General features: G+C 38.1%; 2 protein-coding genes across 3 annotated transcripts in view; one reads left to right on the forward strand and one right to left on the reverse strand.

The window, feature by feature from the left end:
• Nucleotides 1-45: 45 nt before the first annotated feature.
• Nucleotides 46-14,382, reverse strand: LOC117826314 (serine/threonine-protein kinase MAK-like). 2 transcript variants are annotated; one of them, XM_034702277.1, is made up of 18 exons: nucleotides 14,274-14,382; nucleotides 12,530-12,726; nucleotides 10,061-10,157; nucleotides 9,800-9,981; nucleotides 7,010-7,064; nucleotides 6,661-6,782; nucleotides 6,432-6,511; nucleotides 5,554-5,686; nucleotides 4,460-4,631; nucleotides 4,027-4,194; nucleotides 3,463-3,801; nucleotides 3,178-3,365; nucleotides 2,997-3,091; nucleotides 2,671-2,781; nucleotides 1,517-1,591; nucleotides 1,260-1,364; nucleotides 873-968; nucleotides 46-778 (listed from the first exon to the last, which is right to left on the reverse strand). In XM_034702277.1, the coding sequence occupies exons 4-18, from the start codon at nucleotides 9,928-9,930 to the stop codon at nucleotides 639-641; spliced, it is 2,010 nt and encodes a 669-aa protein (XP_034558168.1). In that variant the 5' UTR covers nucleotides 9,931-9,981; nucleotides 10,061-10,157; nucleotides 12,530-12,726; nucleotides 14,274-14,382; the 3' UTR covers nucleotides 46-638. The 2 variants fall into 2 exon arrangements, with proteins under 2 accessions (XP_034558168.1, XP_034558167.1); XM_034702276.1 differs by having other exon boundaries at nucleotides 9,800-9,938; nucleotides 10,021-10,157.
• Nucleotides 14,383-15,191: 809 nt separating this feature from the next.
• The window catches only part of LOC117826315 (guanine nucleotide-binding protein G(olf) subunit alpha), a 63,479-nt gene continuing 54,202 nt past the window's right edge, over nucleotides 15,192-24,468 (forward strand). The window contains exon 1 of the mRNA XM_034702278.1: nucleotides 15,192-16,030. Within this exon, the coding sequence (XP_034558169.1) occupies nucleotides 15,520-16,030 (511 nt within the window). The 5' untranslated portion in view covers nucleotides 15,192-15,519. The remainder of the gene's footprint in view (nucleotides 16,031-24,468) is intronic.

The raw sequence follows: 24,468 nt of genomic DNA on the forward strand, positions 1-24,468 counted from the left end.
CTTTAGCAATACAAAGACAGAAAGAAACTGAGACAACGAAGTATAAAGATTGTTATTTTTTTTACTTTTCCAGCCGTGTACCTGAAAATGTCATTTTCTTTTCAGTGCACCCATGCTGTTGAGAAACATCTTGATGCTAAAGAGATTACATCAATCTTGAAAATATCTAAAATCTAACCTTTTCTGTCTGAACATATTTATTTTCATGAAAAAAAAAGTTCTCTCATTCTGTTAATTCAAAAACGTGCAATTTTCTATTAAAATCTACTGTTATATGTTTAAAAAAATAAGAGTACTGTTCTGTTTACAAAACTGATAAAAAAGTATCTAAAAAAATCTTTCTTTTTAAATACAAACATTTTTTTATTGTGTTGCTGAAAAATAAAAAAATGTAATTGTCAATTGATTAAAAAAATATATCTTTCATTTCCTGGTGTATTATTTAAAAATGCTGATGGAAGTCGAGGACTTTTGGCGAGCACTGATTCATGTTTAATCCTATGTCAAATGTAACATCAGTCCAGCAGGATTCACTTTTAGACACTGTTGGCAGCTTCTCCTCTGAAGTCTGTTCTTCCTGCTGAAGTGCAGTGGGAATTTTCCCATGAGTCACTGGTGGAGCAGAGTGAACTACTCTGCTACTGGTGGCCTCCGTATTTGGCAGTCCAGTTGATGCGTCCGTGCACAGGCTGGACGTTTGTGCTCCTTACGAAGGTTTTCTTCCCAACAGTGCTGGATGTCAGGATCTGAGCATTTCGGCTCCTCCGTCCTTCGTATTCTGAGAAATTCATCATGAGAGGGGACATAGAGTGTGTTCAGGCTGTTCTCAGAGAACCACGAGAAGCTTGGTGGATAGTACGGATCATTCTTACCTTCACTTGAGGGAAACAGTTTGTTTAAGGAGGTCTTGCCTTTTGGTGGTTTGATTTTTGATTGGACTTTGAGATCAGCAGCAGACGACAGATCCACTACAAGGTTCACGAAAAGAGAAGATTAAGATTCAGGAAAAAAACTGATCAGATCTTTTTTGTTTTCTTTTTTCTGATCTTGTTTTTTGAGACCCTAAAAGCCCTGCCATAGTGACAGTACACTGTTATTAAGCAGACACTGAAATGTTCAAGGACTACAGTGACTTCTCTCTAACACCAGGGGGCGTCTCCCAAAAGTTTAACAGAAGAGAAGCGTACCTGTTCAACACAAAATGTTTCAGAGTCCATCTGACTCTTTAGAATATTCTCTCTAAGACATTAAAAACTCACTGGCAGAGGAGCCTGTGAGCCTCTGTCTCACTGCTCCTGTATCAGTCCTCTGTAAAGGTGACAGGTACGTCTTGGATGGTCTGTTGGAGCTGCTCATGAAGGAGTCTACAAAGGGGAGTAAAATCAATCTCAGGTTACGGCTGAACTGCTGAAAACCTTAACAATTTAATTCCTAACTACTATTCAGGAATTATTTCTGGTCTAAAATATAAACACTTTCAATAATCTGTAACATTTCTCCTTTCACTGACACAAACCTTTGGGTGGATCAAGATCCTCCTGGGTCCTTTCTTCAACAGGCTGTGCTACTGTGAGTTTGGGAAGTTTAATGTCTACATATCACAGAACGACACAAAGAAACAAGGGGTGAGTGGAGGAGCAAAACAGATGCAAAAATAGAAAAATCTTAAGTAGACTTCTTTCCAGTCAAAGTCCCAGATGGATGTTGTGATTAAGTTTTCTCTAAAAGCTCCACTTTCTCATAAACAGAAGAGCTTTAAGAAAAAAGCTTTGTGTAAAAAACATACAAACTGTTGGCTGCTGTCGTAGTATTTTCTACTCAGTATATTTATGTTTGTTTGAACCCTGTAACCTTTTTTCTTTTTTTATGTCTGTGTAGCATTTATATTTTGTTACTTTAATCAATCTTCATACATTGCATCAGGTGCTTGTCTAACTTGACTTTCCTAGGCTATTGTCATTGCTTTATGAAATACACATTTACAGGCCCTGCCCTCAGGATTTAGTAACTGAACTCCACCTTGATTGAGTTTTATGGAAGCCTCTCTATCTTAATCTTCTAAAATTGAAAACCAAAAATACCAAATTACATCTAAATCAGATAAATCAACATAAATCCACTATAACACACTTTAAAGCTGCTCTCCTTATTTAAAAGTACTTTTTAATTAAAGCTCCTGTGAGGTACTTTAATTTTGTGCTAATTTTGGCACCCCCTGTGGACAAAGTTGTAAGTTGTCTGGCCATGTACTGAACAGAAGCAAATAAAGTTTTTTATTTTAAAACGTCCCGCCTTCTTTCAATGACCAAATGTATCACTCGCTGTGAATCCTTGCAGGCGAGAATGCCAACAAACGCTGTTTCTGTAGTGTTCTGTAACTCACTGACAGTTACCCTGTGGCATTGTTTACAGACAATGAAATTTAACCCTAACCCAATATAGAAATGAACAAACATGCTGTAGATGGTCGCTTTTCTTTTTATAGGTGTTACAGAGGCATCAGAATTGATTTCAGACAGTTTCATAACAAGCTAACAACTCCTAACAGGTGCTTTAATAAAGAGTTACATCATGTAAGAGTGTGGTACCTCACCTGTTTGTTGATACAAATACCAGAACTAGACATAAACTTTCTACTCCTACACATTTCCTCCACTGGACTTTTCTTACCTTTAATCAGAGGAAACTCCAGCCCTGATCCTCGGGTTAAGCATGAGCTACCCCACAGGTTTCTGTTCACCTCCTGGTTTTCTACTGAGGACTTTTTTCTCGGGTTTACACCTGAAAAGGACAGACAGATCAGAGAAAATGTTCTGTACTAAAGCTAATGGAAGTGCATGTCAGATTTAGGTTTTGCACCTCAAGTACACAGGTTTTACATATTTAAATATGATAAAGAAATCTGTCACACAAGATTGTATAGCCTGTATGAAGGAATCTGACTGAAGGTTTTGCGGCATGTGGGATTTCGTGATGAAACAGAGAGCTCTTCTCACCAGGCAGATATCTGGACTGGCGGAGGTAGTGCTGCTTGGCAGACAGAGTGGAGGAGTCCCCTCTGATCAGCCCACTGTTCAGCTCTGCCCCTGAGCTGGAAGCAAAAAACATACAACTTTAAGTGATTTTAAAAAACTGTGATGAAAACATCTTAAACACATCAATGGAGAGAGTTCTGACCAAGGGTCCAGCGTCCTCTCCTTTAAGGAGCCAGCTGTGTGTTTCTTGAAGAGGGAAACTCCAACATCTGCATCCTCACTGCAGTCCAAGCTGGACACAGACTTGAATAACGTCTGACCCCATCTTCTGCGTCCTGCCCTCACTCCAGCCAAGCCGTTCTCTGCTCCCGAGTGAGCTGCTCTTGCAGGCTTTAGAGGCAACATACAGAGAAGAAGAAAACAAGGTGTGTGAGCCTCAGTGAGGTCCTGTTCTGATATAAAGAAGCTGTACTTGGTTGATACTTACAGATTGCCAGTTCATGGGTCGCCTGTTCTTCACCAGGCTGAGAGGTTCCTCCTGCCCCTCTCTGAACATGGTGGAACAAACTGCTGATCTTCTGCTCGGCTCTCTGTTGTCCTGAGGAAGGAAGATCTGCTGGAGAGGCCGGTGGAGAGACTGGCTGCTGGTCTGCATCTCTGCATGGATCCCACTTGCTTTGACGGACTCTACATCAGACTTGCAGAGAGACAAAGGCTTTGTCTCCGAAGCATCCTCTGAGATCTTTGTCTGATTTGTGTGGTGCTCTGCGTACTTCAGAGGAGCACAGAGCGCCTGGCCCACGTGGAAGTATGGATACCGTAAAGCCTGGAGCACAGATAAATATATCTTTTAGTTCATTTTGAAGCTCAAGGGTCAGATTTCTTTTACAAATTAGAAGCTTGCTGCCGGGCATAAAACAACACAGCCATTATCGGAAAAATATGCAAAGAACTATATGCTATGTATAAAACCTTGGCTGTGTTACTTTGCAAACATTATTCAGTTGTCTTTCATTGCAGCCAAACTGTGTTAAACATGATTTGAATGGACCTGAGCAGCACTCGGTCTTCTCTCGGGGTCCCACTGCAGCAAGTCTTTCATCAGCATGATGGCCTCATCACTGGCGTTGGGGATCAGGGATCTGAGGCTGGTGGGGATACACTTTGGGAAGCGGAAGTTCAAAGCATTGGCCAGGTTGTAGCCCTCAGACCAGTCAGACTGATGTGGTACAAGATGAGAGAAGATTTTAAAGTTTGTGTTTCAATTAAAATGAGTTAAAAGAATGCAAAATGTCACAAAAACTTCAAGACAAAAGAGAAGAAGTGTGATCAACGAATCTGTTATTAGCTTAAGAGAACATTTAATGAGTAAAAACAAGTGTTACAAATATTTAAGATGTTCTTTAAACAATATGTAATGACTTGATTTAGGTTTAATACACTATTGTAGCAAAAACAAAAAAGCATCATTTTCTATGCTTTACCTTCTTAAGCGTTCCCAGCACCTGACAGATCTTGAAGATCTCTTCCACTTCGCTGTTGCCAGGAAACAGGGGTCTGAGTGTGTACAGCTCCGCCATGATGCATCCCACGGCCCAGATGTCGATGGGTGAGCTGTAGGAGTTTGACTTCAGCAGAATCTCTGGGGCTCGGTACCTTCAACGACAATACAGCAGTATATTAATGGAACATTTGTTGAAAGGGATTGAACTCTAATCTTGCTTTAACTCCTTAAAATGTTGATTTTCCATGCATTTCAGATCCCTGAAGCTCAGTCACATTAACTCCCAACAGGACTCTAACTCTCAATCATTTCTATTCACTTTCTCCTCCTTGAATCTTGCTGTGTTTATAGTATTTATTTGATTTATGAGTTTATCGGCCCCAAATCCAAGACAATAGGGGAATATATGTAACTTATGTTCATTGAGCTCACAGCCCTTATAAATAACATCCACAGAATTCAACAGTGATGTCTCCTTAAGAGATTAAGTCATCGTTACTCTGGTCTTCAGACTTTTGAAAAAATTATTAGAGGAACATGATTCATGTATAGGTCCAGTGTTGTCATTTGACCAATCAAGATTAAGGGGTCCTAGTTTTTTGCTGTCAAGGTAAAAATAGCATTTACCTCTATGGTTTTACATGAAGTATAGCTACCACTAGAAGTGAGTGAAAAATATATGAGTGTGGTAGGAGAAAACTGATATTTACATTTATTCTGTGGATTGATTGAGTGTAAGAGTGAATTTTAAATCATAGTCGCACTAGCATTAAAAAAATAACTGCTCAAGTAGAAATAGTAAGTTAATGTTAACACATTGTTTAATTGATAATAATGGCTGACTGAGACCCAAAAATCTCAAAGTTTGCCCCCTCTCCTCACCTCTTCTGCAGGTTACTCATCTCGGGCTACTGTCAATTTAAGCTAAATCCTTCACCGTATATTTCAAGGTATATTAAAGCAGGTAGTGTTGTGGGTCACAAGTTTGATTCAGGTCAGACATCATATTGTGTTTGTTTGGAATCACTTGTGTTGCATTGCTCAGATATTATCCTGTAAATAAATCCTCCTCACCATCTTGTGGACACATAAACAGTGTAAGGTGGCTGCGAGCGGATTTCTCGTGCAAGTCCAAAATCTGCAATCTTCACCAGCTCTGGCCCCATGCAGAGCAAGTTCTCCGGTTTCATATCACGATGGAAATACCCTGAAAACCCAAAACAGTCATAGAAACATACAATGCTGATGATGTTTGTCAGGATTCACATTATTTTAACAAACAAGAGCGATCAGGTCTAAGTTTCTACCCCCACCACTGTCACAACTATTGAACTCATGGCTCTTTACTGCAGCAAAGCACGATGTGTTAAAACATCAATGAATCGAAGAATCGATGACGTTTTAATGTATTAAAGCACAGCCAGGCCGTGCTTTTAAAGAAGTGGAAAAGTACAGTTAAAGATCGAGTCTCTTACCATGCTTGTGCACAAATGCTAAGCCAGACAAAACCTGGAACAGAATGTTCCTTATTTCATTTTCAGTAAACATCTTATCTTCCCTGGCAGCGGTTAAGTGATAAAAGACACAAGAGAGAAAGAAAAGCAGATAAAAAAATCACACAATGCAAACAATCATTATTTTATGAAGTGGGAGGGACACCAGCATCCACTAACATATAAAAAAAGTGCTGACTTCTTTTCTTTCTCTTGTCACAGAGGGACACAGGAGAGGTGTGTCATGTTTTTGGCTTGAGAAGATCCTGGGATGCTATATGTATTATCAAACGTCCAGATTCTGTTTTTTTTGTTTTTTTTTACCTCTGAACAAGTTGTTTTCTTTGACCTGACTGTTAACTCTTTTTTACCAAAACAGTGGTCACAGCTTGACAGCACAGAATTATTCTTTCGATCGAGAAAACAAAGTCAAGTTTATCTCCGTCTGAAGTCACCTACCATGTTTATGCATAAAGGACAGTCCCTGTAATATCTGAAATGTCATGTTTCTGATGACTGACTCAAGGAACAACTTGTATCTGCAAAAGATCGACATATGATGACTCAAACTGACCCAAATAATCCTCACACTCAATGGTAACTAAAACGCACACAGCAGAATGGCAGCACAGAAATAGCTGCACACAGCTGGTGGATAAATCACTGTGGCTGCTGAGTGAGTTCTTACCTCTCCGTCATGAGCTGATAGAGGTTTTCTTTCATGTACTCGAAGACAAAGTACAGGTAGTCGTTTTCTCGGATGACCTCCTTCAGTTTGACAATGTTGGCGTGGTTCAGCTTCCTCAGCGACTGATAACACAAAGTGTTTTGGACATTTAGTAATCAGTCAAAATCTGCCCACTAAGTGAGTGCATTACTTTGAACAGCTTCACAAAAACATAAATAAAACTATAAGAGAAATATTTTGCTGTCTTTCTATTTTTACTTGGTAAAAAAAACAAGGTCAGGATTGCTTTAAATGATCACAGAGCTAAATATGGCATGTATTTCTTCTTTTCTGCTACACTTCTCCTCACCTTCACTTCTCTTAAATTCAAGCACTCTTCCCAAGAGTAAAACTTCCTCTTCATCCTGTTGAAAAAAAGAAAAACAGGTTTCAATGACAATTTATTGTTGGTGACCTAAATCCTTCCCCCTCCTGCAGTGATTAAGAAAAAGTCATCCATGCTTTCATCTCCTTCTGGCTTTGTGTAATTCCCGGTTTTAATGGGATCAGACAGTCGTCCCTGTTCTGCCTAAAAGTCGGCTGCAGCCAGGTTTCAAACTTATTTCTGGAAAAGGGACGATGGCTGTTATATGTTAGCCTCTTTTGACTGAATTCCATTACCTTTGGAGAGATTAAAGGTTGTGCTGTTTGTATTTAGAGCCTTTAAATATCCTGACTGGATCAGATCTGTTTTCTTTGTCTGCTACTTTAGGTCTCAGTAAAAATATTGTGATTAGTGTCATTCCCGATGATTTGTTTGATCTTTAAAGTGTAATTTCTGGCATTTGAAGACATCCATATTGAACTGATTTAACTTAGTAATGTTATAGCTCTAAACAGCATCTCACTATCAGAGTAGTATCTAAACTGTGGATTCCTACAGACATATCAAAGTAAGTGACATTCAAAACTAACAACTTTTCCAACTGGCAGCTACACACAGGTACAAAAATGAACTATTTCCCTTTTTCCATTTTGATTTGACAGATCAGTTTCTCAGAGCGTACACCCAAAAATTCCCCTGATGTTTGCGCTTTAGAAAGCAAGAGATGTGAAGAAATGTGGATTCAAATATGGCAAACTCAATCCTCATTCACAAATCTTTTTAAACCTTTTTCTGGAGAGATTTCTGTTGGAAGAATGTTATTTGGTTTTTGTATTACCCCTCATCAGAAATCCAAATTAAGTGGGTCACAATATTTTTGCTGGAGGGAGTATGGAGCAGTTTCTGCCGACTTTGTACATGTTTGTTGGTCTAGGCCATTTCTTCAGCCTTTCTGGAGAAGTGTGGAACACTTAATCTTTAGAAATATCATTTGAATCTTCTTTCATCTTTTAGTACCTTGGGAAAATACCTGAAGGCCTCAGAAAGAAGGACACATATCTTCTGAAGATTTTCATAGCTGCAAGTAAGAAAGCAATAACAAGAGGCTGGCTTCAGAAGAACCCTCCCACCATTAGGAGACAGGAGGATGATAGCAAAGCTATCTTCTCTGATGGACAACACTTAACATAACAACACTAAGTAGCTCGTTCAGTGACAGACTTCTTCACCCGTGGTGTCTCACGGAGAGATACCGCAGGTCTTTTCTTCCTGCAGTGGTCAGACTCTATAATCAATAATATATATATATATATATATATATATATATATATATATATATGTGTGTGATTTTAAGATATGCTTATCTTTTACCTCTTTAATTTTGATTTTAATTTTAATTGCTAATAACTTTTTAATAATTGTTCATTTATAGGCTCTTGTTTGCTTTATATATTTCTTTTGCACTTTGTCTACTCTGTTACTGTAACACTTGAATTTCCCCATTGTGGGACGAGTAAAGGAATCTCTTATCTCTTATCTTATCTTATTAAACTACTTAAAAACATTATTAACTTTGTTCGCAGTATGGAAAATATGACTTTTGCTCTTCGCCTGCAAAAGAAGAAGGGGGATAAACTTTGGGAAAAATGGGATTGCTGTAACCACAAAGACTCTTAACTGTTTCTGTTTGTCTAAATGCCTTTGTTGTGTACTGTACCTGTCTATAATATTTAAGTTTCACTTTATTTTTTACCAACTGTAATGTAATGTCTTAGTCCTCACTTGTTCAATGTTATATGTCCATACAACAGAAAAATAAAATGAAAGTTTCTCACCTGCTCTCGGAAAACATTGCTCATTTTGCTCAGGTACATTTTGATTTTGGCAAACTTACTTTTCAATAAGGTGAGTTGTGACGCTTTTCTTTCTTTAACAAAATCACATTGGGAGTTTAGCTCAATCGCAACATGGATTTCTATGAAATACTTCCTCTAGAGTGGCTTTATCGCCATTCTGACCTGCTTTAGAGATAATTTATTGCAAGTATTACATAAATCTATATAAGCAAACAAGTCTGTTTTATTTCAACATAATGCTGTAATTAAAGGTTTAATTTGCAAAACCCTGTCGAGAAGCTAAGGTAATAACGTTTTCAAGAAGTTGACTGTGAGCTTCAAACATTTTTGCATGACTGTTGAACTCATAAAAGTAGTAAAAACATCATCCTTGACAACTTAGCATTAATAAGAATTACAAGAATCGTGTGTAACCTGTTTAAACTCTTGTATTTTTCTTCCATTACTCAAGCAGCAACATTAAGAGGTTTACTTTCACTCCTTTCACTGTCATCAGTAGGATCAGATTGCACTATAACCTTTCATTTACAAACAGTACCTTGTGGAGCTTCCTGAAATATTCATCATTCATTTCTAACTAAGAGACTTAAGCAGCTCTTCCTTTTGAGGCAAAGTAGGAAGTTATGGCAGCAAAGCAATGTGTAGTAAAAGTACCAGAGAGAATGATAGTATTACTTTCTTTGCTGTGGCATGAAAGTTGTATCTGTTGTTCTTCAAAATGGTCCAAAATGTTGTCCTTCCTACAGCCTCTGTGCGTTAAAATGCAGACATATGACGCAGTCTGAAAGTAAAGTGTTGACTCAAACAACTTTTTTATCATTATAAACATGCAAATTGACGCCTAGAGCCTTGAAGCCCACTTGTAGCAGTCATACAGTGTTTAATCAGACAAAGTATGTCCATTAGATCCACCACTCACCTCTTTATGGCCACCAGCTCCCCTGTCTCGTTGCACTTGCACAGGAGAACGCTGCCATACGTCCCGTCCCCCAGCTGCTTGAGGGTGGTGTAGCGGTTCATCTTCCACAGAGAGCCCAGTCGGTCCTTCATTGGGGAGTCTTGGCAGTCCAACACAGTTAAAGCATTAACTGTAATTTATTCCTAAAAAATATTCAAAAAAACATGACATTCCTCCTTTACCTTTCCCTTTGCTGATTGTTGATTGATGTCTGAGTTTTACTTGGCCAGCGAGAGTGCCACTGTCTGATCCTGCCTGTTCCACCTTGTCACATCTGAAGGAAGCTAAGTCCTGACTGCGGACGGAGGAAGGGCAATTCCTAAGGAGGGGAAGTGGATTAATGTGGACATGTGATACAAACAGGCTCAGAGCAGAGCCAGGAGGCATGCACAAAGTTTGGTGAGTTTGAAACGTGACTCTGGAGACATATGAGTGTGTTTATTAGGTGTGATGCAAGAGTGTTTTGACTTAATTCATAAATTGCATACAGAAACAGCTTCATGCACCAGCCCTGGTCTAAAACTAATCATACATTGTTGAAGCTGTTGTTTGGGGGTGAATGTTGTTTTTAAGATGTTTTTGAGGAGATAATCGTTAACAAACTTTTAAGAATCACAAGCATTTCCTGAGATTTACTTTTGTTTGTTATCCAATTGACCCACAGAATGTAGGTCAGCCTCAGGAACAGAGAGTACACCTTGGCATGACTTGGCATCTTGAAGCAACTTGATCAAATTAGGATCAGCGTGCCGTGTTTACAACTGTCAGAATGCTCAACTGAGAATTAACCTATAGTAAGAGTAGACTAATGAATTAGAATCGCACAAAATACATGCAAATATTGATTGTATTATTTTCTGCTTATGTTTCTTACGTTTAAAAAATATTATCAGAATATTTTTTGGTATATTTTTGGGGCTATTTTAATCTTATAAGCTTATTCGTTCTTATTCCGGCTGTCCAATAAGATAAATTGTCTGTTATATATGCAAATGAATAAAGTTAATTTATGTACTTTGTACCTAACTACACGATTATCACTTTTAGCCACTCAATCTCAGCTTCCACAGGCAGGACGTTCTCCTTTTGAATGCATTTATTTGATCGCTGAATTTACTTAGCTTCAGATTCAATTACCTAAAATGACTAAAACATGTAGCCTATGTTTAACTATGTTTAATTAAAATTTAAGAAAAATGTATTAGTGATCCAAAAGATGGATGCCTGATGAGTTGTGGGAGGAGGGACTGCCCAAGAAAAATAATTGGCGTGCTCACTTAAAACTACTCAAAAAACTACTCAGTGCTGACCCAAAGGGCATAATATAAATGAAAAATGTCAGCACTTGAAATTAAGTTGACAAACTTTACATCTCAATAATCTGACAGCAGCAAAAAGATAAGAAAGAAATGCATTTCAGCCCTAGGCTTTCTTCAGCATCTCACCAACTGGGTGGGTGTGTTAAATTTATCACGATTGTCCCACAAAAAAATGCCTGTTACAAAAAGATACAAAATGATACCATACAACACCAACATAAACACACTTATCACAGAGAAAAACAGAAATACAATTATTTTAAACAAATTTAAAAAATACAATACATAATAAGATGCACAAAAAATACACAAACACAAAAAACAACTATCAAAATAAAAATAAAAAAACCCACAAACCCCCCCCAAAAAATAAAATACAGGAAATAGAAGAAACACCTCGACAACCTCTCCACTGTGCGATCAGAAAATGGATTACCAAAATTACAACAATTACAGAAAACAGGAGAAAAAAACTCCTTGTTTAATTCTCCAGGCAGGAGGGCCTGTCCAACATTAAGAGTTGCTCTATCAACTCCAGATATATATTAATTAAATTTAAAGTTTTACACAGACTGCATTATTCTAAAACTAAGCGAGTAAGATTTATGAAGCAGTCTCTCCCATCTGTGACACATGTGGCACAGCAGAGAGATCACTATCACACTTGTTCTGGCAGTGTCCTGTACTTGGTAAGTTCTGGTGTGACATATTCCACTGGTTTTATAAACAATATAAGATCAGCCTGAAAGTTATCTGACGATATTCAGCTGCTCTGATCAGAAACAGGCTCTTAATACAGGCATGGATGCAGCTAAACAATTAATATTACTTAACTGGAAGTCTACGTGTCCCCATGTTTCAGGAGATGGCACAATGAAATGATTTCTATTTTTAAGATGGAAGAAATGCGCTGTGATGGACATAATTCATATAATTACTTTCTATAAGTGTGGAAGCCATTTCTGACATTGTTTGATGAGATGAACTGTGTAACCCAGAATCTTTGCTCCTATTACAATGTTAACAATGCAATCTGTCCTTTAATCTGTATTCTAACCAATGACCTGGCTTTGTTTTTTTTTCTATACTATTAACGCAGTGTCCGTACTTTTATTACTATTTATATGTTTTTGTGTGTTGTCTCATCACATGATGAATGCATGCAAAAGCTATACTACCATATACAATTATAGTCAACAACAACGTTCAGACTGCTACATTGAAACCTCATATCAAGGTGAAATGCAATAAATATAGATATAAAAAAATAATGCAATAAAATATTAAAATAATATGCTTGAGCTTTCTCTTTAACCTGTTACTACAGGTACAAACAGTAAACTAGTGAGCAAAATGAGCTAACCTTACTCACCTGTGCAGACCTTTCCAATCACATGAGTTTACTTATCGTCGACTATGTCTAACAGTGCATGAATGACACTTGAGTGCAATGTATATCAACCATCCATATAGGAGACATTTCTGTTGAAGTTAGCATGGTGATGCTGCAGAAGGAGACTGACAGGCATGTGTCAGGGCGGCTTCCTGTTTCCTAGGCAACGAATGGACCTTCAAAATAAAATGACAAAATAATTGGTGATGTTCTCATTATACCTGCATGATATGTACTGTGAGAGATTGAAAATGAGAAGCATTTTAGAGAATAAAATCCTATTAAGGATACAAAATGCAATAAATGTAAAAAAATTAGCACGACTTAGCGGGTCCTTGTGAATCAAACGTAAATTAAAAACGTATCCATTCAGTCTGGGTTTTATGTAGGGTTTAACAATCGTATTACTTTAATGTTTTCTATTGATTTTACTGTTGTTTTATCATTTTATTAATTTTAACAATCTGTTTTTTATCATTTATCAACTCAATGTATTGATATTTTTAGCATTTACTCTTCAACTGTTATCCTTACCCTTTTTATTTATTTATTTGTTTATTTATTAATTTTAACTATTTATATTATTAATGTTGATTTGATACTTTAACTTAAATATATATATACTTAAATTCAGACTCAAAGGTCCTTATCATCATAAAAAGGTATAAAAAATTAGAAATAAATAACAGATTTAATACAGGGTCAGCAATACTTACTACTTACTTTTTTTTCCAACAATATATTTATTATGTTTTATGTGGTAAAACAAATAATAATGGTACAATTGACATAAAATATACAATAAACCAACAACATAATCCCTCCAAATAAATAATTGAAAACGATTAAAATAGAATAGAATAATACATGAATAATAAAATAAAGCAAAAAATAATAATAATAGTAATTAAATAAAATAAGTAAAAACACAACACACAACTCTGCACCATTTTTCAGTTAATTGGCTTCGTAAAGTCTGAGAAATTCAATTAAAGCTGAACATATTTCTTGAAAATCTGCCCCCTGTCCCCTGACAATATAAGTAAGTCGTTCCAATACAATGCTTACTACTTACTTAATATGTTCATCATCATTAAAACATAAAAGACATTTCTTAGCATAAAATAAAATGTGAGGACATTATTAGAAACAAAAATAAAACTTCCACTCGTCCATGTTGGTAGTGTGAGAAATATTATGTACATATCATTACATGGTACCTGAAGCTTTCTCATTTTAGCTCTACTGTAACTGCACCACAACTTATTTTAATCACACATATCTTATTGTTGTTGGGGTGCATTAGTCTCTATTCTAAAATCCACTTATGTTTTTTAATATGTCTTGCCATTATTTTATTTCTGCTTCTTTCTTGTTTTCAATCGCTGTAAATTACTTTGGGTTACATTTGATTTGTATGAAAGGTGCCAGGCCTATATAAATAAAGCTTGATTGGTTGATTGTGCAAAAAACATTGATTAGCTTACTATTACTAAACCCCTCACAAGGTCTGCGCAAGATTTAGCAACAAATTAAGAAGCAATATATATGTATTTTTTGTTTTAATCAACAATAAACTTAATTAGTCAAAGTCGGGTAAGCCTGCCAATAGCCTGGTGCTTTAGGCTCTGAAAATGACTCTCCTGTTTGATCCACAGTGTGGATATTAACTGTATCACTATGTTATGTCTTAGATGCAGCCAACACGAATGAATGCACTTACCTGTGAGACTGAATGTGGGTCACCTGGCTCCACTCCACTGATTTGATAATCTTTGTAAGAGTGCTCCATCTAGTGGTTGACTCTCAATCCTGCATTTGATTGGGACTGGTCTCTGAAAACGCAGGTGAATGTAGCTTTATTCTGAGTCTTGTTTTATTGAACATGTCAGAAAATCAAAATCAGTCAATACTTGATTCCAATGACCCTCAGTATATAAATAAATATTGTGATTGTTTTACAAACAGTGATAGTGAATGTGAGGGTCCAGTTGTTCATATATATTTTCAGACTGTATTGGAATGTGTTGTTTAAGTTAATTTGAATTAAACTAAGAGCAAAAATTGTAGACTCTTTAAGCCTTTTGGATGAGCTCCTGAGACCATCTTAAAGGTCCTAAAGAGGTGTCGCCAAATTTGGACACCTAACACTATATCAACATATAATTAAAGGGTCACTGGGACTGCCTTGAGCATCAAAAAAGAATTCATAGAAATTGTGAATTACTCATAAAAGGAAGATACAAATAAATACCTATCTGTTCAAAATCACTAATAAAAAAGCTAGTGCAAACAAATTATTTTGGGCCTATGTGTGAATTAGTCTAACAAGGATTTTAGTATCAGTTCACACATTAGTGCTGAAATGATTAGAGATTTATTAAAAGTGTATTTATTATGTAATTTTATCAGGAATATTTAAAGGGATACATCACACTCTATTGTAGGCTATAAATAAAACGAAAAAGCATCGTGTCATCTGCCTGAAAATAAAGAGCAGGTTCATTTTCTACAGTGCAGTGTGTGTATTTAGACATGCAGGCATGAAATGTGAAGAATGAAAATCATGACCAGCATTCTCGAAATGGCCATACTGTAGTAACATGACGTGCCGTGCATTGCACCTAACAACTGTGCAGTCAGATTGTTGACTGTCTGCGCAGCGCATAGACGCGTTTTTTTCCAAGGTTGTGCTTTTGGTTACTTACGGTAAGATGGACCCGCAGTGTCCACTAAAGGATCAGGTGATCCACTAACTACGAAGCGAAGGCTGACTGGGGAAAATGCAAAATGACATATAGCAAATGTCGGAGCATAATTCATTCACATTTTCGGCTCTAATTCGGACTTAAATCGCACCGCTGGAGCTCCAATGTAACGATGGCTCGTTAGGGCTGGCGGCGCTACTGCTATTTTATGATATTTTAATTTATGAGAAATCACATTCACAGACAAATATTGGTTTCAACATGGGGCTGTGCTACAGTTTGCGTCCCCGGCTCTTCGGGGACCTGAGCGGGTCTATCTCCAACGCTACCTCGGACTCGGACCAGCCTCCAGACGCCGCCGTGCCGACCCGCGCCGGGGGAGCTCGCCAGGAAGACACCGGGGGATGCGGGGAGAGCTCGTCGCTACGCGGCGGCGGCGGCCCGGTGCGCCCCGGGGACCCTGCCAGGCTCCCGGCCGGGGAGCACCGCCGTGGAGACACCGGGACCGATGGTGTGCTCATACAGAACGGAGGCGGTGGAGGTGGCGGTGGCGGCGGGGGAGGAGGTAGTGGTAAAGGGACAGGAAAGGACCGCGGCCGACGCTTACAGTTGCTTCAAAAGACAAGCACTCAAAAGCAGAAAAACTGGGACAAATTACTGGTGGAGGAGAAGGAGGCCGAGAAGGAGGCGAAGAAAGTCAGTAAGAATATTGACAGGGCGCTGAAGGAGCTCAAACGGGAGTACAAACAGACGCATCGGCTGCTGCTGCTCGGTAGGTATTGTCCCTCTGTGTTGTTGCTGGACCGGGAAGACGTTTTATTATTAGATATCAAAACGTACTGGCCTTTCCACAAATTATGCCACCACTCTGGCGAGGCCTTTTGCCACATCTGTTGGCTTGGCTGTGAAGAATACCCCCTGCGGCTGTCAATGACAAATGATGAAGATGGACGTTTAGACTCACTGGGCCTGCTGTCATTTTACTCTTACATTTAGGAGGGGGAGAAGTCTCAGATGTCAATGAAACGAGGTCTATCTGCAGCACCTGCTTGTGCACAGGTTAACAGAGACCACTTAGCTCCTGGCTACTGGGCTGTGTTTACTCTTTAGGTACATAGTAGCACACATTACATTACAGTAGACTACAACTGGAAAGAGCCATTTCATTTACCACTGTGGAGTAGCTTAGTGGCCACATAGAGTCTCTGTGTAGTGTTGCAGAGACATAGTTAAGTACATCTCAGGAGTCTAGGGACTTGTGTGTAAAGTAGAATAGTGTGGTACTCTTTAGTAGGGTGCAGAATAGTTGAATGTTAAACACAGGTTAGTTTTGCATTGTGTTGCATAGAGACAAAGCTTCTAAGGTGATGTTGTTCTGAAAACCAGCATGTTTTAATATAGTACAGCAGAGCAGTGTAGCCTATATATGAGTGTGACATCAGTTAAAGAGACAACAGATGACAACATAACAGTTTAGTGTAGTATAGAGGCCTGTGGTGTGATGTGACATCTGTTTAGGGACTGCTGATTAGTAATAGGCTGTTGAATCACTGTGGCACATTTACAGTAAGGTACTACTTGCCAGTAGTATAGTATAGAAATTTATACTGTGTAGTACAGTACTGTAAATACTGTATATAAGTGTCTGTAGTAGAGTAGAGTAGCAAGTTCTACAGTGTGGTAAAGTCCTGTAATTCTCATAGTACAAGTACAAGGATCTTGAGTACAGTAGGGTGTTGTATAGTGTAATGCAGTGACATGTATTAAAGCACAGATTAATGTTGTAAAGTCACTTGCGTTAGAGCACAGGAAAAAGTTAATTGAGTTGAGACACAATATCGAATCAACAATTATATCCTCCTGATTCGTGGGAAACAATTATCATAATACTGGAATCACTTAATAAAAAGATTCAGCATTATGGAAGCAGGTGCAGCTCAGTGGTTAAATCGCACCCCCATGTATAGAAGCAGTCCTTGAAGTAGGTGGTCCGGGCTCTATTCTGACCCACCAACCTTTGCCTCCTAGTGTCCTTCTCTACCCACCGTCTTATACTTTCAAAAACGTTAAAAAATAAAGCCCAAACACTATCTGAAAAAAATAATTGTAGGAAGAATCCAGAGCTCTAAAAATATGTCCCTTCCAATTCGACTCATCTGTCACTACTTCATAACTCCATAAGGTTGCACTCATGACATTAATCCTGCACTTTACCTTTCAGTTCTTCAGTTAATCAGATAAATTGTGATGCATCAGTAATGATTGTCTTGCAATTGATCAATTATCCCAGAATCACTGTATTGGAATATTATTGTTATCAGGGGCAGTGTGTCAGATATCGTAAAAATGCTGTAAAATGTTATGTGTTGTATAATGGCCTGTAGTTTAGTACATCACAGCGTTGTATATTCTAGCATGGGGACCTATAGTGCAGCAGTAAGACATGCACAGTAGTAAAGTGACCTGCTGTAGAGAACAGTAGAATGTTTGTAGTACAGTGGCTGAGATAGCACTGTACAGTATTGTAAGCTGGCCTGTAGTATAGCATTGTGGAAGTCATATAATGTAGTATACTGGCAGGTAGTATGGGAGATGCTATAGTGGCCTATATCACTGAACAGTGGAATATTCTATGATGTAGTGTAGTGGCTGTTGCACAGTAGGATAGGGTGCTGTGGCGGGCTGTGTAGTAAGACAGTAGTGTAGTAACTGTGGCCTGTCTTGTGTTTAGTATTATACAGTGGTCTGTAGTGAAACCCAGAAGGGTTTCTAGTTGGAACTGGACCACTGTGTGATGTATAGCAGTGATTCTCAACCTGGGATAATGTCTGGTGGTCACCAGATGGTTGTGGATAAAACCAATGGCACATTTTTGTCAGGGTTATGGTTTTTGCAATACACTGCCTGTACCAGTGACAGAAGTTGTTTTGGTGCTGTTTCAGACTGGCAGTGTGTTCACTGTGTTACAGCTGCGGGTGATGGCTCTTGCTTGTGCTGCCATAGTATTCACACACAGGCTTTGTCGTGGCTACACTGGGACAGGGTCACAAACATCCATGATATCACTTGTGGCGGGGCGTGACTCGAAAAGGATGAGAATCACTGTTGTGTAATGTGGTTCTGTGACATGAACTTTATATTACACATAGAAGTTGGAGGTAGAGAGAGACCACTTAGCTGAACTTAAACACAGCCATAGCAGAAGTTGGCATGGGATGAAGTCTGTCAGTTTATAGTGACTGTTGGCACATTTATGTTGTATTTTTATAAAATCTAAATGTCTAACAGTTGAATTTAGCAGCCTTTAGTGCAAAGTTGTAAAGTGCAACAGAGAGTCTTGTAAGAACAGTTATGCACAATAATGTGACCAGTCAGCTTTTGGCTCTTCGGCCATGGTTGTCCTAAACCTTAAGGACCTTTTTAGTAAGTTTTGTACATTATATGTGAAGTTAAGTGTTTTGTAAAGACACTGGAGGAAATACCGTTTGACCTATTGCTCCACATTTAGATAAGAGTCTTAATAAATAAATAAATGTGAAGTAGTTTAGCATGAAAGACAAGTCGATTTTTTTAGTTACACAACCAGATTATTTGATTGGGTTATATGGCATCATATAGACTTACTGGTATGATTGCAGAGGAGAACACCTTGCTGGCATTGTTTTTGGGAAATGCCCTTTAGTAGTGACATAATAAACTTAGCACAATGTTTCATATCCGTTATATAATGAGAGTACACTTTCCAATTACAGAAATTCTTACTTTAGTGTCTGTATACGATCATAAATGAAATACACCTGCTTTATGACATCAGTCTAGAATTTGGCGACTTGCATTTTCCATAGTGTGACTCTAATTATGTAACACCTTCTGATCTGATAGAGTGTCAAAGTTAGAGCTCATATCAGTTAAATTGTGTCCATATAAGTACATCGATCAAACACTTTATCACATCACTGGAATTCAACAACTGATAGTTACACAATTCAACAACAGACTTTGAATTCTCCCCCCTTTTGAAATAACGTCCACTGTCCTCATTTACCTCTTTAGCTAACAGTTTGATTGAAGTCAAAGTTTCCTTAGCTTTATCAAGAAGTTTGTGTCATATAACCACACATGCAGTAACTGCCTCTTGCAACAATACTTTGCACTCAGACTGACAAATACGCAGTACTCAAGTTTGAAAAAGGCCAGTGCTTAACTTTGAAAAGAGAAGTGTCGATCAGGAATTGCAGCTGAAGTGTCATCTCCCTCATGATGACACATGTACAGTAAAAACAGACCTCACTCTCTTTCAGTTCCAACAGACTTGTGTCACACTTTAAGCCACCGTGCATGTATTTGCTCGACTTTCAGCAGTGTAATGCTTCGTTACTGTATATAATAAATGGCTGCCAGTTTAATTTCCTGAGCAAACAGCTCTCAGTAATTACACACAGGAAGAAATGGCTCATCCTAATGAAGTCACACAGGGAAGTGTCATACATTCTTTTCTGAGCCACTGTTATAAGCCTTACAGTATAGGGTGTGTGTGACCTGTGTTACTGTGTCATTATGGTTTGCTTAACCGCCATAGAATCACAATTATTTGCAGCGCTGTGTGTGCTGGTACACCTGGGAGCCTTAACACGAGCCACAAGCACACTTCTGGTTTTTCTAAAGAGGCCTTCGGGACGTTATACCCCGCAGGTCTGTGTTAGGACTCCTGTTGCATGCCAGAGGACTGAGGTGGTTTGTGTTCCTCTGAAAGTGGACACCTTTCAAATAGTGTTGCATTTCAAGGCAACGTATGCTGGCTAATCTGGGTCAGTTTATGTGTTTGTATTTGCTGGAGGTGTTCAGTTGAATACCGACAGTCATAGTGAGGCATAGCTTATCTTGAAGTGGCTGCTGTGGCCTGCTCACGCTAAAGATAGTTTTTGTAATTGTCGACAGGAAGTGACAAGATGGAACTGAAATAGTTCAAATCTTTAATTCTAAGTCAGACTGATGAAATGTTTGTAAAGAAGGAAAGCTGTTGTTGAATGCGATATTGTTAAGTTTAAAGGATTTAGGTTAACATGCAGAACAGTTCAGACTAAGAGGTGACAAAACAGTTTGTGTTGATGTTTGGAAATATCTCATAATCCTCATTTATAGCAGACAGGACAAAGCTATCTGCTGCTCATATTCAAATGTGCTGCAGTAAACTTGTGGAGCTGCTGCAATCAAAGTTTAAAAGTAAAGGGGCCTGATTTGGTTTGATTCAACTTTGTTTAAACTATATTAAGGTTGCTTTTATGATAGTATGGCATACAACTAGGGGTATTTTAAAACTACTAAATCCTTTAAACTTACTTAGAAGATAGAAAACAATCAAAATTTAGTACATATTATTTAACTCAGTAAATCACAGGACCCCACCCTCTTCTTTAATTAGTTTGTTTAAATTCTAACAAACATTATTCTTTAATACAATGGTTTAGTTTAGCAGTAAATACTGGGATTTTTCAGGTATTATGCAACTAAACAAATATAATGAAACAGAGGCGATACAGTAATGGCATGACAGAAATTTTAACAAATATTATGGACTCCTGTTCTTTATCTTTTTACCCAAGTTACTGCACTCTGCTGCCCTCCCAATCCTTGTGTTTTTTAATCTCTACCAAAATAAAAAACAAACTTAAGAAGCTTCCCCATAAATGTTAAAAATATTCCATTTTGTGCAAGCTTTTTCCGACATGTAACGCATATTTATTTATAGTTTGTTTTGACATGTTTTTCTCCTATTGCAGTTGCTCTTTTAGCTTGCCATGCACGCAAAGACATATGTGCATGGTCACTCTTTTAGTGATAAACCCTCTTAAATAAATACCCATAATGTACAACTACAGCAGACGATGGATCCTCAGTTTTGTTATCTGGCTAGTCATATGAAGAACCTCCTCCCAGTAACTTTAGACTATCTAACATTCCTACAACGATCTCTGATCAAGATGGGTTACGTCAATTAAAACTGAGACGAAGACTGGAGTGAAAGAGATTTCTTGTTCAGTTTTGTTGGTTGCTTTATGTTTTCTTCATCTTTTGTGGTCCTGGAGGATATCACAGTGTATCTATCTGATATGGTGCCATTTCACGGCACAGTTAGATCTGAACCTCAGGTAGAAACTGGACAACAAGCTCACTGTGAAACATGTTTAACCAGAGGATGATGTAGAAATTCCTTTAATAGAGTCCCTGTACACTTTATATTGTAGTCCAAGAGCACAGGAATACAGTGATGGGAACTGGAAGTCTAGTTCCTATTGTTTGTTGGAAAGGAAGTGACTTTATTGTGAGCTCTCTTGGATCAGATTCTGTACAGTTGTGATAACATCTGATACAGCTTTCATAGATGTCCTTAACTGGCCGTTTCATATCTCAGCCTTATCAATCCACATGAACCTGAACAACAGGCTGCTAGCTATGTCCACACAAGTGATCACAGGAATGAGCTAAGCTAGGCTAACAGATAGCCTGCTGATTGTCACTGATTGTTACGTGTTCTGTTCTTTTGTTGTGGAGCCACTTCCTACATGTGTAGCTGTATTTTGGAAAAGCTTACTCATCCACAGAAGCACACACACATAGCACACACACATAGCACACACACACACACACACACACACACACACACACACACACACACACACACACACACACACACACACACACACACACACACACACACACACACCACAGGACAGGACTGGACTGTGGAGCCCTGTTTGCCCTCTCCTCTGACTACAAGCAGAGTCAGGTGAACTTTGCTTCTGTCTAAAAGGGATTTATCATTGACCATTACTGAACTTTGCTACTATGTGCACTGAGTTCCCGGCTGACATAACACCCAACAGGAGCTCCTGTAGTATAAATTGTTGTCATGTTTATGATACTGATAGCAGCAGGGCTGCGATGTGATTCGTCTTGATGGTATCAGCTGAATCAAAGAGAGCCGTGCCATATCAGACGAACATTGGACTATGTCCTCCTGTATTATATAAACTTTATCAAGTCTCTGTCCCTGAAGAGAGGGCTGTAAACTTCTTCCCAGCTTCAGTAAAAATAAAAAAATCATAGAGGCTAATTTTAGCCGGATATCATTTGGCTGTTTGCCTTTTTTTTTTTTTACAGTAGATGCTTTCAGAGCAGCCAATGATTATAAGAGATTTATGCACAGAAAGGAGCTCTTCTCAGTGTCAGATTCATTACAGCAGTTCTAATCTTTACTATTTGGAAGAGCTTTGTTTTGTATTATATTTCATGTATTTATTTAAGCTCAGTAATTCTGCAGAGCCTGTGTTATATTTCTTGTGCATTGGTGAGAGTTGCTCCTGGATTAGCAGCTGTTTTAAAGGCCTCACAGGCCGTGAATATCAAACAGCGTGGCTTCCATTTGCACTACACGTCCGCTATCAGTCCTAAAATAGTAAAAATAGCTTTGTCAGGCTTTATAAACAGAGTTGCATGTAGGAGAGTATTTTTAGATTGTTGTATTGCTATGTTTACTTAAGTTAAGGATGTGAAAACATCTCGGAGCACTGCACAAGCACACAGGCTGACAGAGACTATCACTTACAGATACCATAATGACAGTTTGAAGTTCTCCTACAGACTTGTTTGAAGTCTAAAACTGAGAGGAAAGTAGTCTGCTTCAGAGTTAACGTGGAGCTAACATGTAATTAAAAAATCAACTCAATCAGTGTGTTGAAAGTGTTTCAAACATATGCTCTCATTTCCTCTTAATGAGGAATTAAAGATCAGTTAAAAAGCAAATATTTAATTTGAACTTTTTCTTTTCAAAACTTGAACAGCTGAATACAAAATGTCTCCTGTGTTTCTGAGAAGTCAGAGCTCTGTGTACGTGCAGCTGAGGCCTCTCGTTGTTCTCGTATTTCTTCAAGATGTACACTGAACCTCAATTTGCTCCCAAACTAGCCTTAAAATCATCAAGTTCTACTACACACCCAGTCATGAATTTGAATCTTAACCTGCACTTTTACTTTCAATTTACGAGTACTTAATCATAGAAAATAAATGTGGGAGAGTATTTTTGCCTCATGTTTACCTCCTTTAACCAAGTGTAGGACGTATTTAGAAAAGAAGAAAACACTGCCCTGTGAGAATCATGACCCCAGTATATGTTAAAGTCCTACATCAGTGAGTTGAAGTGAAAGTGAAAGTATTCATTCACAAGAAATTCAAAAGGAAGATGTATACTGTTATCTATTAGATCTGTTAAAGTGGTGTATAACGTCTGCACTGCATGAGAGAAATAGGTGATGTATGATCATGTTAGCCAATATTGCAATAACAGTATGTGGAGGAATATGCATAAATAATACATATTTAAGAGAGCATATTAGCAATAACTCACAGTTTTAAAATCAGCCTGCTCTTCTTTATGTTTCATGCTAACCTAGTATGTTTGCAACATGTTCTACCTGAATTAAAAATACATCCCAAAGCATGATTTTCACTGCCAGGTTAATCAGAAGGGAGCCGATAGCCAAACCTAAGCTGTCTCTGACTGCATCAGAATGGTGTATAAGCATGACCTTTGAACCCAGGCCTCTGACCAAGAAGTAAACATGCCGAGATGATTTGTGGTGTATTAACTGTGAATGCTCATATTGTGATAATGATGAGATTGCACTTCATTGTGAAGCCCCATGGTGGTGTTTTTTATTGTATATCTCTAGAGTTTTTGAAGAGGAGATTAAATAACTTATTTAGTTTGTTGCAGAGAAGTTTTGTCCTGCATCATATTTCTTTAGCTCTTATTTTTGTGTACATGCAAAGTAACTGAAGCCGTCACATTAATGTGGGGTGAAAGTACAACACTTTCTTTTAAGCTGTGTTACAGTGGAAGCATGGAATAGCATGAAATGTAATACAAGTGCCACAAAACGTACGTAAGCCTTTAAGTTTCAGTGAAGCACTGATACCCAACTGAAGTAACTCATAGTAAAACACCTTTCAGAGTGGATGCAGATGCTGTTTTTTTCTATCACTTTGGTCATCTTTTCTAAAGGTGTGCTAAAGTTCAACAAGAAAACATTAAGTAAAAGATACAACCACAGATACGAGGATGGTTATCAACTAGTAATACAGCTTTTGTGACAATCTACATTCTTTATTTAAATTAAGGTCATGCTAATGCTTTTATTTCTAATGCTATCA

Source organism: Notolabrus celidotus, chromosome 15 (genome assembly GCF_009762535.1).
Source record: "Notolabrus celidotus isolate fNotCel1 chromosome 15, fNotCel1.pri, whole genome shotgun sequence".
Taxonomy (NCBI): Eukaryota; Metazoa; Chordata; class Actinopteri; order Labriformes; family Labridae; genus Notolabrus; species Notolabrus celidotus.

Bases quoted from the DNA above. Each gene is read 5' to 3' on its own strand.
- LOC117826314 (XM_034702277.1), bottom strand. From the start codon at position 9,930: ATGAAGGACCGACTGGGCTCTCTGTGGAAGATGAACCGCTACACCACC. The intron at 4,195-4,459 runs GTAAAGCATAGA...GTACCACATCAG, and splicing joins TGCTGGGAACGCTTAAGAAG to TCTGACTGGTCTGAGGGCTA. The intron at 969-1,259 runs GTGAGTTTTTAA...TGAACCTTGTAG, and splicing joins GCTCACAGGCTCCTCTGCCA to TGGATCTGTCGTCTGCTGCT.